Source organism: Prunus avium, chromosome 4, assembly GCF_965620075.1.
Source record: "Prunus avium chromosome 4, drPruAviu1.hap1.1, whole genome shotgun sequence".
Taxonomy (NCBI): domain Eukaryota; kingdom Viridiplantae; phylum Streptophyta; class Magnoliopsida; order Rosales; family Rosaceae; genus Prunus; species Prunus avium.
In genome coordinates this window covers 19668877-19687758 of record NC_142287.1, presented here as the reverse complement: position 1 = coordinate 19687758, position 18882 = coordinate 19668877, and the positions used below count along the sequence as shown (strand labels likewise).

At 38.8% G+C, this 18882-nt stretch overlaps 1 protein-coding gene and 1 pseudogene across 1 annotated transcript; both read right to left on the bottom strand.

The window, feature by feature from the left end:
• Positions 1–2023: 2023 nt before the first annotated feature.
• LOC148294983 (uncharacterized) lies at positions 2024–3411 on the bottom strand (annotated as a pseudogene).
• Positions 3412–6025: 2614 nt separating this feature from the next.
• LOC110762022 (ABC transporter C family member 3-like) lies at positions 6026–12411 on the bottom strand. Its single transcript, XM_088251908.1, has 10 exons — positions 9762–12411; positions 9532–9618; positions 8795–9436; positions 8469–8633; positions 7769–8063; positions 7444–7658; positions 7061–7366; positions 6883–6946; positions 6541–6780; positions 6026–6445 (listed from the first exon to the last, which is right to left on the bottom strand). The coding sequence occupies exons 1-10, from the start codon at positions 12150–12152 to the stop codon at positions 6336–6338; spliced, it is 4515 nt and encodes a 1504-aa protein (XP_088108034.1). The 5' UTR covers positions 12153–12411; the 3' UTR covers positions 6026–6335.
• Between the last annotated feature and the right edge of the window lie 6471 nt (positions 12412–18882).

Here is an 18882-nt window from a genome sequence, read left to right as displayed (position 1 = left end):
TATTTTTGTGCTGAAAATGCTGTGTGTATAGTTGGATACTCTACATGCATATTTATAGGCATGCCACCTATTTGATTATTTATTGCCCCTCCTTCGCAATATGTCTTAAAGAATAAATAGTTGACGAAGCACGATTGAATATGACAAGAATGTTTGATGCAGATATATGGCATGCGCCTGTGCTGCAAGTGGCAAAGCTTTTCTCTTTTTGTGAATGCTTTTTGTTTCTCTTTTTTTTTTAATTTTTTTTTTCGCTTGAACATGAAGACAGGTGTCCATTGACTGAGTTGTTGACTACAGCTGGCATTGTAACTAATAGCACGTGGTTAGATTCCAATATAGTTAGATGGTTAATAGTCTGTTTAGTTTTGTGTTAATAGCATATAAAAGCTAAGTCTCTCTGTAATCAGATTCATTCTGTATATTTTGAGAATCAGAGCAATCAATCTAGAGGTTTTCCTATTCTTTCTTTGCTTACTTTCTTCTTCATTCTTGCAATGGCTACCATGGTTATCAGAACATTCACAATTTACAAGAAATTTTTATAAAGAGTCATCAACCATGAATGTATCGTCAATTATTTTATACATATAGTCCTCTTCTATTGAGTGATTCTTCAAATAATTTTATTTGAGGACACCCTTTAAGGTCTCCTACGTAATTTGTTTTCAACAATCCAAACCATTTATTTTTCACATCTTCATTCAGAGATCATACTTGCAAAAAATCATGCAAATTGAAAATCATTAAGGCATCTAATTGATACCAACAAAATCAATGAACACGGTGCTTTAAGAAAGTACTTGTATTTCAATTATTTAATTAAGTGGTGAAATGATATTGGATTTAAGTGATTTTTTGTAGAGATAATCTTTGAATGAATATCTAAACAATAGACGGTTTGGATTAGTGAAATCTGAGTGGGCTCTACAAGGGTATTCCTTAATGGAATTTCTCTCTCTCTCTCTCTCTCTCTCTCTCTCTCTCTCTCTCTCTCTCAGGTTGGTCAGGTATTTCCAAAAGAAAACCTTTCATTCTGATGATCAAAGGTATCTACTACTGTATCTTCCACACCAGTCTATTTCAAAAATGGCAGACAAGCAAATCTCAAGGCATCTGAAGTTTGATTTGGATGGTATGAGTTAAATAATCTTAGAATTCTGAAAACATTATGTTCTTCTAGCTCCTATGATCAACACAGCATTTGTTTATTCATTATTATAAAGGAAGTAAAACTTTTGTTTAGGTTTGTGAGATTGTTAATTATATAGAGATAATGCTGTTTCAACTTTTGAGTAGTATACATTTTCTTTTTCTTTTTCAGTGGTCCAAAAGTAACAGAGTCCCATTCAAAAAGGATGGCCATGAAAATCCCATGAATCTTTGCTCCAATACGATGTACCTGCCGTCATCCAATTATTAAAGATTTTGGAGACTTCTGATATCGATTTCGGGATTTCTACCATAGGCCTAACATATTGATAATTGATCACTAGAGTCTTCGACCACATCACGTAGCTGGTGTAGGTTTCATCCACTGACTGGAATGAACCCTGTGAAATGGCAAAAACTGATTTCTTCTTTTAATGGCACAGTTTCGGTGGAGGAGAAGACAATGACCACCCCATCATTAATTCCTCAAGATTTTCTGAAATTGTTAAGGATGATAAAATTGAGCAGCAGATGAAAACATTTGCTTGGTTACATTTGAATACAAGTATTTCTAAAAGACAAGTTAAGGTCTGTTTCTTGGAATTAATATGTAGGGCAGCTTGGCTTGTTAAGAAATTAAAATCTTCTGCTTTAGCTTGGACTAGGATTCCATCCCATGATGGAGTCAAATATAATTACTAATGATGTTGGAAGTGGTCCCTCCCATGTTGGCAGCAGCGAATTTTTCAGCCGAGGTGCAATTTTTAAAAGTTAAGGGCTAAAAAAAAAAAAAAAAACACTAAACATGCTTATCATTTAAACAATACTAATGTTATTCATATTTAATTAAAAAAATAACATTACGATTAACCTACAATTGTTGCCGACAAGGTTTCATATCATGAAAACGTCGTATTATATTTGCATTACTAATACAAGAAAAAACATCTTTCTCAATGTAAACAACTAAGCTATCACTCAACCATTGATTCCCCATTTTGTTACGCAATATGGTGTTTTCACAATATTCATAGTTGAAAAAGCTCTCTCAACTGAAGTAGTTGCAATGGGTAAAACTAAAGCCAATGTAACAAGTAAATACACATAGTTGTATATTCTACTCCTTCCTGTATTCACCAATTTTTCGGCCAGATCAGTAATTCCATTCAATGATGAAAACTCTGTGCTGCTCTGCATATCAATAATATAAAGCCCAAGTTGATCTTCAAGCTTCATGAGGTCTCGGTCATTAAATTCTTGAGGGTAAAATTTAGCAAAATGAAGTATTTTTTGTTTGTCAAAAGCTGCAAAATTATAAGCCGGACTCAAACATGCTATACAAAGGAGCAATTCAGTATTTACCTCTGTGAAGCGATTAATCAATTCCATTAGTTGCTTATCAATGATAGTAAGAAATAGGTCCACACGATAATAATGGCGGTTTGTGATTTTCTAAGCTTTACGTCGTGATCTCCCTTGTGGTACAAATAAATCATCCATGTTAGGAACGTCAATATCATTGTTGCCACAAAATCTTGATACTTCGCCAAGCAAATCATCAAAGTCATCATCCCTCACGGATTGTAGCTTTTGCTTACATCTTTGGACCAACATCATCCCATTCACAATATCTTGATCTTTCTTTTGTAATGTATTTGACAAATCATTTGTGGCTCCCAGTATAAATCTCATCAAATATAGGTGAAACACAAAGTCAAAAGTTTGTATTTCTTTTAACAACCTATTTGCTTCACCTAAATTATATTGGTTGACATCATCAACAATCCATTCAAGCACCTTCACCACGGGATGAAACATAGTATTAATACTAAGTAAAGTATCATAATGTGAGTTCCAACGTGTATCACAAGGACGTTTAAGAGTAGTCTCTTGATTTAACCCTTGCCCTGTTTCAAGATCATTAATTTCAAGAGCTTTCATAATATCTTTTTGTTGTTGCTCTCTAAGTGCATCACGACGCCTACACGATGCTCCAATAATATTAACGACACTACTAGCCGTTGTGAAGAAAGTAGCAATGTTTTCATTTCCCTTTGCCACGGCTACAAGAACTAGTTGTAGTTGATGTGCAAAAACAGTTTTAATCCACTCCTTGAGCTGGGCATTGTAATGTGTCTTTGGTTTTACTCCACAGAAACAATTATTATCTGATATGTTTCTTTGGTTTCTATTTGTATTTTCCTTTTCCTCAGTTTTGCTTTGTACTGTCTCACTAACTGATGGAAAGTGAGTGACCATGGGAATCCTAGTCCAAGCTAAAGCTGTTAGGATCGGTTAGTAGTGCCAGAATGGGAAAACACGAACTCAAACAACAATACAAGCAGGAAGTAATAAAAGAATAGTGAAACCAAAGAATTTAATGTGGTTCGGCCATGCCTACATCCACGAGGCAACAATATAAAATTTTCTTCAGCTATAACAGAATAATGAGTACACCAAGAACAATCCTACCAAGCCACTTCCCAAGGCTTGATGTAAACAAACAAGAGAGTACAAAACAAACACCACTATACTCTCACACATTCTTGACCTCACTCACACAAGTAGTGGTATACAATATCTCACCCTCACCCTCTACATGGAGTGAAACACCCTCACCCTCTACATGGAGTGAAAACCCTCACTCTCTACATGGAATGGAAAACCTCTCTCACCCTCACCTGTGGAGTGGAAAACCCCTCTCACCCTCACCTATGGAGTGGAACTCTTTCTTTTCTTATCCTCTCTCGGATGCCCCTCTCACTCTCTCTTCTTGGAGTGGTATGCCTCTCACTCTCTCTCCTTGGAGTGGTATGCCCTCTGAGGCCACTTAGCCTTGGTGCGGCTAAGACACTCACTGGTGCACAATCCCAGCACACCCCCTGGTGCAATGCGAGCACACCTTATATAGCAAAAAAGGAGGTGCTAATTTTTGTCTCCAAAAATCAGCCAACACACATGCCACCGCCCATGCAATGATACTAGCCAACAAAGGAAGAAATATCTTCCTCCACCAAACCGTTTTGGACAAAAGCCAGCCACCAATAAGAAATCATGATGTCCTCCCTTTTTGCATCTCCAATGCACCGACTCACCACTATCAATTAGGCTTAGCACCAGCCATCAATTGTTGACAAATAATCCCATACCACTCCAAGGAGAGAGAGTGAGAGGCATACCACTCCAAGAAGAGAGAGTGAGAGAGGCATCCGAGAGAGGATAAGAAAAGAAAGAGTTCCACTCCATTAGGTGAGGGTGAGAGGGGTTTTCCACTCCAGGGAGAGAGAGTGAGAGTCATACCAGTCCAGGAGAGAGAGTGAGAGAGTTCCACTCCAAGTGAGGGTGAGAGGGGTTTTCCACTCCAGGAGAGAGTGAGGGTGAGGGTTTTCCACTCCATGGGTGAGGGTGAGAGGTTTTCACTCCATGGGTGAGGGTGAGAGAGGTTTTCCATTCCATGTAGAGAGTGAGGGTTTTCACTCCATGTAGAGGGTGAGGGTGTGAGAGGTTTTCACTCCATGGGTGAGGGTGAGAGAGGTTTTCCATTCCATGTAGAGAGTGAGGGTTTTCACTCCATATAGAGGGTGAGGGTGTTTCAATCCATGTAGAGGGTGAGGGTGAGATATTGTATACCACTACTTGTGTGAGTGAGGTCAAGAATGTGTGAGAGTATAGTGGTGTTTGTTTTGTACTCTCTTGTTTGTTTACATCAAGCCTTGGGAAGTGGCTTGGTAGGATTGTTCTTGGTGTACTCATTATTCTGTTATAGCTGAAGAAAATTTTATATTGTTGCCTCGTGGATGTAGGCATGGCCGAACCACATTAAATTCTTTGGTTTCACTATTCTTTTATTACTTCCTGCTTGTATTGTTGTTTGAGTTCGTGTTTTCCCATTCTGGCACTACTAACCGATCCTAACAGCTTTAGCTTGGACTAGGATTCCCATGGTCACTCACTTTCCATCAGTTAGTGAGACAGTACAAAGCAAAACTGAGGAAAAGGAAAATACAAATAGAAACCAAAGAAACATATCAGATAATAATTGTTTCTGTGGAGTAAAACCAAAGACACATTACAATGCCCAGCTCAAGGAGTGGATTAAAACTGTTTCTGTGGGTCTCTCCTTTGTGTTTTCTGGATTGATCCCATTTGGTTTGCTATCTGTGTAACATTTGGGAGGCTCTGCCTCGTGGTATTGTCAAATGGAAAATCAGTACCATTTTTCTAGACCAAAACGAAAAACAAAAAAAAAACTGTTTCTGTGGTTTGATTTTTGTTAAGAAGTGCTTGCTAGAAGGCCTTTTAGCCCATTCAGCAACAGAACTTTAGCCCCAAATCTCAACTTTTGAGCCTACTTGCAAAGCATTGGTCATTGGTGGTTCCCCTCTATCCCCTAATTAATCCAAACCCTAATTTAGTCGTCTTTCTACGTTCCATAATGCCAAAAAAAATTCTTTTATACATCATTTAGGAGAAATTTTTTGTTTCAGCGAGTGGACTACGTCACTCATTTGGACACCCAAACAAAGGGATTCCCTGAATTAGGGTGAAATTAAGTAATCCCCTTATTTATGTATGGCCGGATAGATGACGTGGTCCACCAATTGAACAAAAGAATTTTGAATTTCTACTCATCTGGTGGAGGAATTGTGATTTTCAAAGGGAGAATCATTCAGTAGGAGCAAAATATAAAATAAAAGATAAATAAAGAGGGAAAATCATTCAAATTAAAATATTTGGTGGGTTTCCTACAGTGCCGTCCCTTCTTTAGTGTAGCTAACCAAAGTCTTTGGTGATACGGTTTTGGAATATCTAACTCTAACATAGTCTACGACGCATTGTCTTGGACAAGTAGAGGGACAATTTACTTACAAAATTTTCCAATTACAGAGCCATTTATCTATTCAAAAAGAGGATGTTTTGCACAGGAGTTCAATCAACTTACAATTACACTTTATTCAACCACAAAATTTCACACCTATATTGAACTTTCAGTATCAAAATTACTTGAATGTACTTAACCATACAATATTTGCTGATGAATATAGCCTAAAATACACTGCAACCTTTAACTTGATCACCCGGTTCTATCTCTTTGGACCTCACCGCTGATGTTTCGTCATTATCAAAACAACTACTAAGTTGAGTAGTTCATAATGAAGATTTGGAATTTCAATTCAGTCAAACTACTCAAAACTGGAATTCGACCTCATTGTGTACTCTGCCACAAGCTGAGCAAAAGATGATGACTTGTTCTCTAGCAATGTTGCAGGAGAATCATATTCCTCAATAAGGCCTGCAACAAGAACAAAGATACATTTAAAAATGAATAAAATTTGAGGTTCAGTGGTAACTAGAGGAAGTTGAATGCATTCATTTGGCAATACTAACCATGACTCAGAAGCAGAACCATGTCACTATCAAGAACAGAAGTTATACGATGTGCAATAGTGATGACTGTACAGTCAGTAAAGTGTTGGCGAAGGGTCTGCTGGATGAGATTATCTGTAGCTGTATCGACTGACGCGGTAGCTTCGTCAAGCACCAAGACCTTACTTTTCTTGAGCAGCACACGGCCAAGGCAGACCAACTGCCTCTGACCCATACTCCAGTTCTCTCCATTCTCACTAACTGCAGCAACCATATGAACATAAACAAAAGAATTTCCATGACGTAAAATGGAATCTAGTGCATCATATATAGCCTGTATCTTAGAGAAGCCATAGAACAAACCTGTAGAATCCAGCTTTCCTTCCTTTCTCCTAACTTCATCTCCAAGTTGACACTTATCCAGGGCCTGAAAAAATTAGAAGACGTTTTAACTAGTCCCACGAATTTAGAACTGCAAATCTATAAATGAAGAACATTTAGTAGGAAGAAGCTTCCTTTCATCAGTGTAAAACCAACCAACCTCCCAAATTTGCTCATCTCTGTACTCTTCAAGTGGGTCCAGATTGCTTCTTACAGTCCCTTCAAACATGGTTGGGTCCTGAGGGATAATGCTCAGCCGAGACCTTAGATCATGCAGTCCAATTGAAGATATATCAATACCATCTATCAAAATCCGGCCAGAAGCAGGATCCACAATTCGGAAAAGGGTCTGTATGAGAGTCGATTTGCCACTGCCAGTTCTACCCACAATCCCAGTTTTCATTCCTCCAGGAAAGCTACATGTGATACCTCGCAACACAAGTGGCATGTGTGGGGCATACCGGACCTATATAAACATGAAATTCGAGTCACACATGAATGAACCCATATGTTATGAAAGAAATAAACCAGAACAGCAAGTACCTGAAGATCATGTATGTCAACTTTTCCACGTAATGGCCAAGAACGATCTGGCTGATTCGATTCTATTACAAGAGGAGGCTCACTGGGAATGGTAGTGTACTGTAGTAATCTCTCCACTGATATTATTCTGTTCTCCACATTGCAAAGATTCCATATAACCCACGCCTGTAACATGTTCAGATTAAGTCCATATGTGACAGCTAAGCCCGCAACACCTTCAGAGTAAAATACCAAAAACAAATAAGAAAACAGAGAATTCATAGATTTGCTTTACCATTTGCTTTCAAAAGAATAATTAGTAACACGCTAAATGAATATCACTTGCCTGGATCAATCACCCCTGCTGGAATAGAGATCAAGAAAACCAAACAGAATCCAAAAGTGATAGATGACAACATATCCAAGCGAAAACATAGCCATTCCATTGCAGCCGCAGTATGAAACTTAGGCCGACCATAACCATCCATCAGTTTCATGTTTGTATCCCTAAATCTTGATTCTTGATCGAAGCTCCTAATAGTTGTCGACCCTGAAATTGTTTCAGCAAAGTGTTGTATCACTGGAGCTTTGCATACTCCAACCAACCGTGCTAGTTCTCGTGCTGAAGATATGTAGTATTGCTGCATGAATATAAAAATTTTGAGCATCTTTCTTCACATTTAACATAGTTCATATAAATTGCTGGCTGTAACAGGAGTTAGGTTTGTTATATGGATTCATATTGTCAATCATGTTCCATGTTGTGTCAATTTAGAAGTTTCTAAGAACTGTAGCAGAAAAAGGTTGAAGAAAATGTTAATTTATCAACTTAGTGAACTTTTGTGTAAATAAGGAAGCCAAGTTCCTCAGTTCCACATCAAATAGAAGGTAGGGCATGTGTAGGCACGAATAACGAGCATCAACAGTGCATGATCAACAAAGAATTAACACTAAAGGAACACTAACATTTCCATATTAGATTTCATGTGGAAATTCATGTATTGATAAACGTATAAGATAGGAGCAGTCGGACAAAGAAGTGTTACCTGTAACCAGATACAGATTGCAATCACAGGGATAAAAATGATGAAAACCTGCCATGCAACTTGCGACATCACAGCAATAATTCCCAGAAGCTGGATCATTGAGTTGGCAAGGGCCCCAATTTGACCCGGCATGTTCAAGTCCACTACATTTTGGTCTGTAGAAGCCTGCAAGAAATCAATTAGCTACATTGATGAGATTACTGCATTCAGTACAGCAGCAGAGGGAGTGGTAGCTGTTTAAAGCAAAGAAGGAAAGTACATAAAAATCACGTAATTCTCTTCGAATATCCCAATATGGCACTATATTAGAAATATATTTTGCTTACTCTGTTTAGGATTCGTCCACTTGGAGTGGCATCAAAGAAAGACATGGGAGCACGGAAAACGCATAAATGCATTTTACTAAAGAGTAGAGTGGCTGTCTTGTACCCAGCTGTTGCAAGCAATGTGGACCTGAAGAGGATACAAAAAGAACTTCCAACAGCCAAAGCAACATAAACAGTTAGAAGTGTAGAGGTTTCAACAGCAGGTTTCACATCCTCTGAAACAGGAGTTGCCCAAGCCATCCAGTAATTGCTTCCAATTTGAAGGACCTGAAAGAGAACCTGTCCAAGCAAGATAAACGGAACAAGAGCACCTCCGTATGCTGTGGTGATATACTTCCAGTAGACTGACAACCCAACTCTACCTTTCTCTCTCTCTTCTTCTTGAACAAGCTGCCCTTTTGGTAAATCATCTGTTTTCGAATTTTGAACATCAGTGTCTTCTACTTTTTGGACAACCCCACTAGTACTAGCAAATTCTCCATCTTCTTTACTAACGCTTATTTTTTCAACTGGCTCCACCTCTGCAGAATTAAGCACGGACAAAGCTTCCGCGTGTGCTCCCACAAGTTCCATAAAATCAGTTCCTGAATTAAGAATGTCATTGAACTTTCCTGCTTGTGTAATCCTTCCATCTTTCATGACCTAATCACAAACAATAAGTTTAAGCAGACAGATACTAACTAGATAATAACACATCTTATAAAATATAATTCTAAGAAAAGCTCTGGATTTTTTACCAAGATGAGGTCAGCAGCAGGTAAGAACTCCACTTGATGAGTAACATAGATTACTGTTTTTGAACCCAAGAGACCCAGCAAGCATTCCTGTAGTGCAATTATCAAGCAAACAAATTAATAATGAAGTGTCAATTTTACGGATGCATATGCCAATAATTCTATGATGTAAATAATTTTGGACACTCAATTTAAACTAGATGTAATCACACTACAAGAGGGAAATGAAATACCTTAAAAAGGTGTGATCCTGTATGAGCATCAACAGCGCTAAAAGGATCATCAAACAGATAAATATCAGCGTCTTGATACAGAGCACGTGCAATTTGTATTCTTTGCTTCTGCCCACCACTTAAATTGATTCCCCTCTCCCCTATAATTGTCTGATCACCAAACGATAGAATTTCCAGGTCCTTCTTTAATGAACATGCTTCAAGCACCCTCTCATATCTTTCTCTGTCCATCTCTTGACCAAACAATATGTTTTCCTCTATCTTGCCACTCTGTATCCATGGTGACTGAGAAACATAGGCCTTTGTCCCACACATTTTAAGAGTCCCCGATATCTTCGGAACTTCTCCCAGAATACAAGAAAGTAAGCTAGACTTGCCTGAGCCAACAGTACCACAAACAGCAACCCTCATACCTTGGCTCACCTTGAAATTTAGATTCTTCAATGTTGGACTAGGGGATGATAAATCCCAAGAGAAATTCCCATCGACTATCTCAATTGCTGTATCAGAACTACCTCTTGGAAGGTTCTCTATAACGTCAGGCGGCAAGTCATCAAGACTAAGGAATGATGCAATTCTATCAAGGGATACCTTAGTTTGTGCTATCATTGAAATTGTGTCTGGAAGACTGTAGATAGGCTCTTGAAGAATCCTGAATGTTGCAAGTGCAGATAAGATCTTCCCCGACTCAAGTGGGATCCCCAAAAGCATGCAAGCAACGAAAGTGACCACTGAAACAAATGTTGGGGCACCCCAGAAAACAAATGAGGTCATGGCAGACGTGTAAACAAACTTTCGTAACCATCCTGCCTCAGTCTTCCTGAGCTCATTAATTTTAGACAAAAACTTCATCTCCCACGCTTGAAGCTTGAGAATCCTCATGTTCCTCAAGACCTCAGATGTTGCCTTCATCCTTTTATCTTTTGACTCCATTAACTTTTCCTGAAACTTCTCCTGCAAGGACCCCAAAGGAACATTTGCCAACATAACAACTATTGTTGCAACTAAAGTTGCAATGGCTGCAAGACCAAGATTTATGTACAAAATCACTAGGGCCAAGCCAACTTGTAGAATGACCATCCATGGATCATGCATGTACCAAGAGAAGTCACCAACCCGCTCAGCATCAACAGTCATAAAATTGATAATCTCACCGCTAGTGTGGCCCTGCTTGGACTGGCATGACAGGGTCAAACCCTTATTATAGATCGCTGTAACAAGTACCGCTCGGATTCTTACTCCTGCCTGTTGTGCCTTAAAGAACCAGTGCCTTTGACAGAGGCACTCCACCAGCTTGGCAACCATAAATGCAGAAACCAAAGCATAGCCTTCATTTTTGAACTGTCTCCGCCCGTAGAGGTATTGAACAAATGTGTCGATTAGATATGGACCGACATAAGATGCCAATGTGTAAAATATAGCATATAATCCTGTCCAGGCAACATCTTTCCAGACTGAGAATATCAATGCCTTCACCAGATGAAATGTGGTAACTCTGCCATCCGCACCACACTCCGCCTCAAGTTTATTTCTAAAATTTGGAAAGGACCCAACTACACTATCACCCTTGTATAGTTCAGGAACATCCTCAAGGTCTAATGTCTTCTTATTGCCAAGGGCAATTAGAGGACCCATCCAAGAAAAAGTAAGGATACTGAAAATTCCAGCATTTGAATAAGGGGTAACAGGTGTACCCCCTTTGGAATTATTTGACTCGGCATTACCATTACCATTCAAAAGGGGTTCCTCAAGAACGGTATTTCTGCCCTCTTTCTTACCACAAAACCCCACATATATAAAGAACAAACCCGAGATGACGCAGACAACATCAAAAACTAAAGATTGAACGGACAAGGAAACGTGTTCCTTGTAAAGAAGAATATCTATCACAAGGGAATAGCAAGAGATAGAAAAGTAGGAACCCCACCAAACTCTCAATAAATTTGGGAACTTTGATTCAGAAGAATTAGAGAACTGGGTATGTAAGTAGACACAAAGAGCACCCCAAGCAAGTGTTCTAATGGCTAAATCAAAAAGGGTCACTAGCTTTTCCTCAGACCAATCATTTCTATGCCAATAGAAGTAGTTCAATAAACAAAAAACAAGACTGAGCCCAGAAACACCAAGACAACAGAGTAAAGTTAGCTTATAATACCAACTTTGAATGCTCCCAAACCTCTGTTTTGGACCCTCTCCATCACCCACCTTGAATTTCTTCCACACCCAAGAGACGAGCAACACAAATAACAAAACTAGGTGTAATGAGCCAGAAAACCCACGTATGAAAACCGGTTTGAGAATAAAATCGGTACCTGGATACGTAATGGATGATGAGTAGTGTGAGAAGAAGGCTGAGAGAGTACCGTGCTTTGAAGAATCAAAAAGCTCCATAATTTGTGGAGCTTTTTGTTGGGGGCTCTCTGAAATTCTGGTAAATGGGGTTTTTGTTGGAATGGTCTGAGTTTTGTATTGAAATGAAGATTTTTGTATGTTATATAGGAGAGAGAGAGAGAGAGATTAGTTTGTGGACGACTCAGGGAGTGTAGTCAGAGAAAGGCGAGTCAAATGTCAATGTGGCTTTTTCCTGGAAAGTAGGCTAACGTGGTGCCCAAGACTCACATGACGGAGATAGCCATAGATGGCTGCAAAGTGACACTGAAAATTGTTGGTTCCAAGAAATATGTGAACTGATAACAGAGAGGGGTAGACCAATCCATTATAATCTCTCTCTTTTAGAGCCCACCATATTGTAATTCATCAATCCAAACCATCTATATTTTAGATATTCATTTGAAGATTAGCTCTGTAAAAATCACTTAAAACCGATATTATTTGACCACTTAATTAAATTATTGAAAATTTAATATTATCTTGAAGCACCGTATTCATTGATTTTATAGGACACAATTAGATGTCTAAACGGTTTTCGATTTGTCTAATTTTTTGTAAGGATGATTTATGAATGAAGACTTTAAAAATAGATGGTTTGGATCGTTGGAAAAAAAATTAGTAGGGTACCCTAAATGACGTCCCTCAAATAAAATTATTTAAAGGATTCCTCAATAGACGGAGATTATATCTATAACATAGAATTAGAATTTAGAAGTAAGTTCAAAATTCGACCAAAAAAAAAAGTTGCATCAGGATTATGGAAATGTTAAAATCACTGGCCAACAAATAACCTAGTTGGAGATATGTACAAGCAGTTATAACAGGTCATGTACTACTCTATTTAAACAAAATTATTCTGTATATATTTCTGTTTGAGGAAAATTATTATGTAAAATTGTTCTGTATAGTTGACTTTGACTAAAGAGATTCCATATGTGATATTTTTATCTGTGGTGGGGAAATGAGAACTTGAACCCAACTTTGACACACACAACAACAACAAAAATAAAATATAAAAAGAAACAGGAAAAAGTACATGTAAATTAAGCTAGTTGATTAAGACAACAATTCTAAAGTTAGTGTATGCTAGAGAGGATAGTAAGCAAATCTCGGTCAAGCTAGCCCTACAACTTGTGTGACGGGTAAATTAGAGATTCATCTCGGTCACACAAGCTAGTCTTACAACTTGTGTGACGAGTAAATTAGAGATTCAACCAGCTAATGTCTGAGTTTACAGTTCTTCCATCCATACTCATCCTACCAACCAAACTCTAATTTACCATGATGTGAAGTGGTGAATGTGGTTTTGTGTGCACAGCAAGATAATTGACAATTTTGGATCTTCTTGTGTTAAATCATATGTTGGACTTACTAAAGTAAAATAACAAAATAAGAAAACTAGAAGCCTGTGTATTATTATTGGTAGGCAACAAGTCCACATAACACCTTCCCCCCTACTGGACAAAACATTCGACAAGAACTTCAAAATTCAAAAGGAGTTCACTGTCATCTTTTAAATCCCAACACGTGTTTTGACTAAAAGCATGTGAAGTGGTACACTCCGAGATTCCAAATTCCAAATTCCAATCCATTATTAATATTATTCTGTATATATTTCCTTTTTAGGAAAATTATTATGTAAAATTGTTTGGGCATGGCAGGAATGTAATCACAAAACAATCATTTTATATGCGATGCCAAAGTGACTTGGGGAGTTGAGGTTTCGGCATGGCAGGAATGGATATCCATGGTCGGCACTCGGGAGTGTGATTAAAGGGGTGGGTGGCATGTGATCAAAATTAACAAAAAAATGAGAAGGCCTTAATTCTTTTTTTTGGGTGAAAACCAAGGTATCCCCCGCGCGATTGCGGGGACTAACCCTCGAGGTACTGTTGGACGCAAAACGGGGACCTCTCCCAACAAAGTCTGCTCTATTCGCAAGTGCCTGGGATCGAACCCAAAAGGCCTTAATTCTTATTATCATTATGTTCTGCTCTTACTATAATATGTTCTACATGTATTAAAATGTTAAGGTAAGTTTGTTGTTTTTCATTTCTTAAACGATGAATGAGATATTGATCAAATAAGAAAATTGATAAATAAGATTTTGTCAATGGGAGCTGTTAGTGACAATCAAAAATGTCATCTTGCACTCATCATTTGTAATTATATAAGGGAAAAATACATTATGATTTTTTTGAAGCACCAAGAACAGTTTCTTTTAATTATAATATGAAAATTAGAATAGAAAACTTTATATAGATCCACATTCTCATTGAGGAGTTGGGTTTAATCCTCAGATTTGATGACTTTGATATAAGTCCTTTGACTTTTGTGCCACATAGGATTACATTCCTTTTAAAATATATTCTGATGTAATCTTTTCATTTTTTTTATTTTTAAAATTATTTTTGTTCCATTGATGCCCCATATGACTTAAATCGGTAATAGTGATTTATGTCATAAAAATTAGTCATTTACACGTTTGGCATTGAATAGATTAGTGGTCTACCTTTTCTTCTTTTACTTCACGGTTTCCTTGATAGCCGGAAGTTCTCCAAAAGTATGATAAGCTAGAGGACTTTGTACCATCCATTCAGATTCCCCTAAAAAAAGTAAGATAAAATCATATAAAATTGTGTTTGTCCATGCCCTACTCGAGGCAAATACAGCAGACGGGGGAAGCTATTTATATCGTTTGGCATTGATATAATTGATTGTTTGTTTTTTTTAGTTTGTCCATTAAATTTGAACTTTAAAATTACAATCAACTTGACAGGGGAAGCCTTTTTCATTTGTTTTGTATCGTCCTTCCTAAACGAAGGTAAGTATTGGGTGGAGGTATGATTATTCTACAAAGAAAGCATGGCATGGATTATCCTGCACTAGAAAATTGATCATATATTTTTCATACCTAGAGGGAAGATGAGTCTTGGGTACAGGTTGTGATACCTTTTGAGTAGGCAATCAACCATTATATATTAACCTATAGCGCAGATGAGTCTCGGGTGCAAGTTGTTCCCTTTTTTTTTTTTTTTTTTTTGGTCTGAACCGCGAGGTGTTATTGGATGGGCCCCAACTATGGGTTGCACCTTTAAGCTTTAACCACAATCCAGACTAATCCCCGCTCACACCGAATCGGCCCGTAAGGGGTAAAGTGCTGGCCAAAGTGGTGACTCCATACGAGAGCAGGGATCGAACCCCTGACCTCTCTTAAGGAATGAGAGTGCCGAACAGTTGTTCCCTTTTCAGTAGGTGATAAACTATACAGAACCTCTAGTTGAGGTATTTTTTGTGTACAATAGCAATGTGTATCGTTTCCAATGATGTAGGTAATTTCATTAGTGGTATATATGTGTTATTTGATGGTTATAGTTCCTATTGTTGCTGGTGTAATTGTTGCAACTTTTTTTTTGGGGTCAAAATTGTTGTAACTTAGTAAAAGGTTAAACTTATCTACCTATATGATAGGTCGAGTAAATTTATTTTTGGTGTTCATATATATATAGTTAATTCTTTGTATAGTTTAGTTTTTTATGACAATTTTTGAAGGATGAGGACTTTTAGCAGTAGGATTGTATGACTCTTAAGAGATTCGGCATTAAAAAGCAAGAAATCATAAGAGATTAGTTTGAAACGAGCATGATTGTAGAAGAAATTTGTGGGATGTGTTTGTTGTGTTTTCCATTTTTATTCAATGGCACTAGAAGTAAATAATTTTAAAAATTATGAACATAAAAATTTCTTAAATGGTCACTGGCTAGATCTGTAGACTACAATTGAGAGAACACAATTGATGTCCTGCATCTATTATATCTTAATGAAATTGAACTTATATCTAAGAAACCCAAATTAGAATTACGATGGTTTGAAGTAAATTACAAAGGAAGCTGTAATTGAAACTCAGAAAACTAATTGAGTACTCCATGAAGTGGTGTGGTGAATATGATTTTGCGTGCACAGCAAGAAAATTGACAATTTTGGATCTTCTTGTGTTATCATCATATGTTGGACTTCCTAAAGTAAAAGAAGAAAACAAGAAATCTAGAAGCCTGTGTATTATCGGTGGGCAACAAGTCCACATCACACCCTCCCCCTATTGGACAAAACATTCGACAAGAACTTCAAAATGCAAAAAGAGTTCACTGTCTCTTTTAAATCCCAACACATGTTTTGACTAAGTCCGATTCCAAATTCCATGCGCCTGCCTGATATTTTGGATTTTGATGCTTTTCGAATATTCATTATTGTGCAGGAGAAAAGTAAACAGACAAACAAATCACAGAGGAAAAGATTTAAGTTATGGCTCTCTCTCTGACCACAAGATGTATATCTTGGTTGCCAAGCCATGCCAACCTGATACGATATCTTTGAAGTTGGAATGTCATTTAATGGCAGACACCAACTTTCAACATATGGTGACTTATTTTATATATTCTAAATTCGTAATAATGCCAATTATCCTTTTTCTTTGTCATCACGCATATAAGTAGTTACTTTCATTCAACATATTTTTTTGAGAAAGAAGACGAAATCATTAACACCTATACTTAAATAATAGAGTCATTAGTTTCAACTATCTTATGTAGACACTAGACTTAAAAACTTTGGGAAGAAATACCTCAAATAGTAGTTTGAAATTGCTTGTGCTCTTACCCAAATGATAATTCATTTTTAGGAGAGAAATTCTCATGGATACCACTTTTTGCTATTTCCGGCCAATAACGCAATGACACGTAGGATAATTTTTCCACGTGTCATTGTGTTATTAGTTCAGGATAGCAAAATAGTGTTAATCCCCATTATAGATAAGTTTTTTTTTTGTATTTTTAGACCATATTATGCAATACTGGGGTCCACTTACAACTGGGGACTCAGAAAATTTGAGCAATGTGGGCCATAAATAGGGGTGAAACCAAATTTTTTTTGCATGTGCCGTTCCAGCCAAAATGATCAAAGAAACCACACAAAGTCGGAACTTGACAAAGTTAAGTGAAAGATGTCAGAATACAATGCGAAAACGCGAACAATAACAACTGTTATTAGAACTCAGATTTGAAAATGAAAATAAAGTTATATAATTCATAGAACATTGCTACAATTTTGTTTACACTCAAAATAAACAGCCAATAAGAGCAAGACACGTGGAGGAAACTGGGCTTGGTCAGAGGCGCCCTCGGCACTCTACCTACCGATCTCTCCATTAGGGCAACGCCCTTTCCTGGGACACGTGGCGCGCTCCCAAGCGACGTCCACAGTCCCACATTGAAATTATCAACAAAATGCACACCTCCCAAGGCCTATAAAAGGAGGCCAACTATCCCAAAAAGGAGGTAATCAGAACTAACGGCATACAAGCCTATTGATCTGTCAGTTAAACTTTCTACTCCCGAACTTACTTAAGCATCGGAGAGCCGTCGGCCGGTACCACACCGGTGCCCTAGGTCTTACCGTGCGTTTGCTCATATTGCAGATCACACAGACTACCGAGGCATCAAGGATACCGAAGGCATAAAATTACTAAGTTGACCCTCAAAGTCAGAGAACCACTTTTTGGCGTCAACAGTTTGGCGCCGTCTGTGGGAAACGATAAAATTGACCCTTTATCCCAAACACATGGGGACCAACTCAAAAGCAACGTTCCTACCACAGGAGGGGATGCCGTTCGGCATGCCTAGCGGGGTTAGCCCAGCGCCACCCCCATGCACCCCGGCAACTAATCCACCTGTGCTCCAACCCGCCGAAAATGCGGAGCTTTTAGCCCAAGTCATGTCCCTTCGGCAGGACATGGCTAGGCTGCAGGAACACAACAACTTCCTCTCGTCCAGAGTGGACGAAACACAACAGTTGCTCAATCAGCAGCAAACACAAAACATCCAGACCAATCGATCTTCCGAGAGCCTACAGACCCCCCCGTCGGCAGAAGAAGGGCAAGAAGGTGGCAAAGGCAACGCCTGTGCCGTCTAAACAATTGGTGGTCCCGGCACCAAAAAATAAGCCCCATGTGCCGAAGAAGGTGTATTCCGATTGCCGACATAGGTTGTTAGAGCGGGAAGTCGAACGGCAATCCGAACGGCAGGAATCGCAGATCAGGATAAATGCCCGCCTGCACGATCCCCGACTGAGAAGCATGGGGAGGAAGTCTCCAATACGGAGGATACAAGTCCTGGAATCAACGGCAGAGTCTGACCGAGAATACGCTCCTTCCACCAATCGGTCATCATCCTACCGTTCGGCAACGCCGACGAAATTCTCTGAAGTTAACCCCATCCAGTCCCAGCAGCGATCGGTGCATCAAACCGCAGAGGGGATACCGGACAGGGACCCTGTCATCCGCCTCCTCCTTCAAAGGGTACAGAAGATGGAGGACGATCGAACTCACTCTCAGGAGCAGGACTGGGGAAGGCTCCGGCCAGGACCCTTCACCGAGCGCATAAGGCACTCACGGCAGGATAGGGACGTGCATCCCCTACGCATAACCCCTTACACAGGGGTGGAGGATCCACTGACGCACCTTCATTCTTTCCAATCGGCAGTAGGGTGCCGAGGGCTAAGCGACGAAGGCATGTGCCTTCTGTTCCCTTCCTCACTCACAGAAGCAGCTCTAAATTGGTTCTACCGTTTGGAACCGGGGACGGTCGATTTCCTTCGACGAGCTGAAGCAAATCTTCTTGAACCACTTCATGATTCAGACAGACAGACTGTACTCTGCCGATGATCTATATACCAT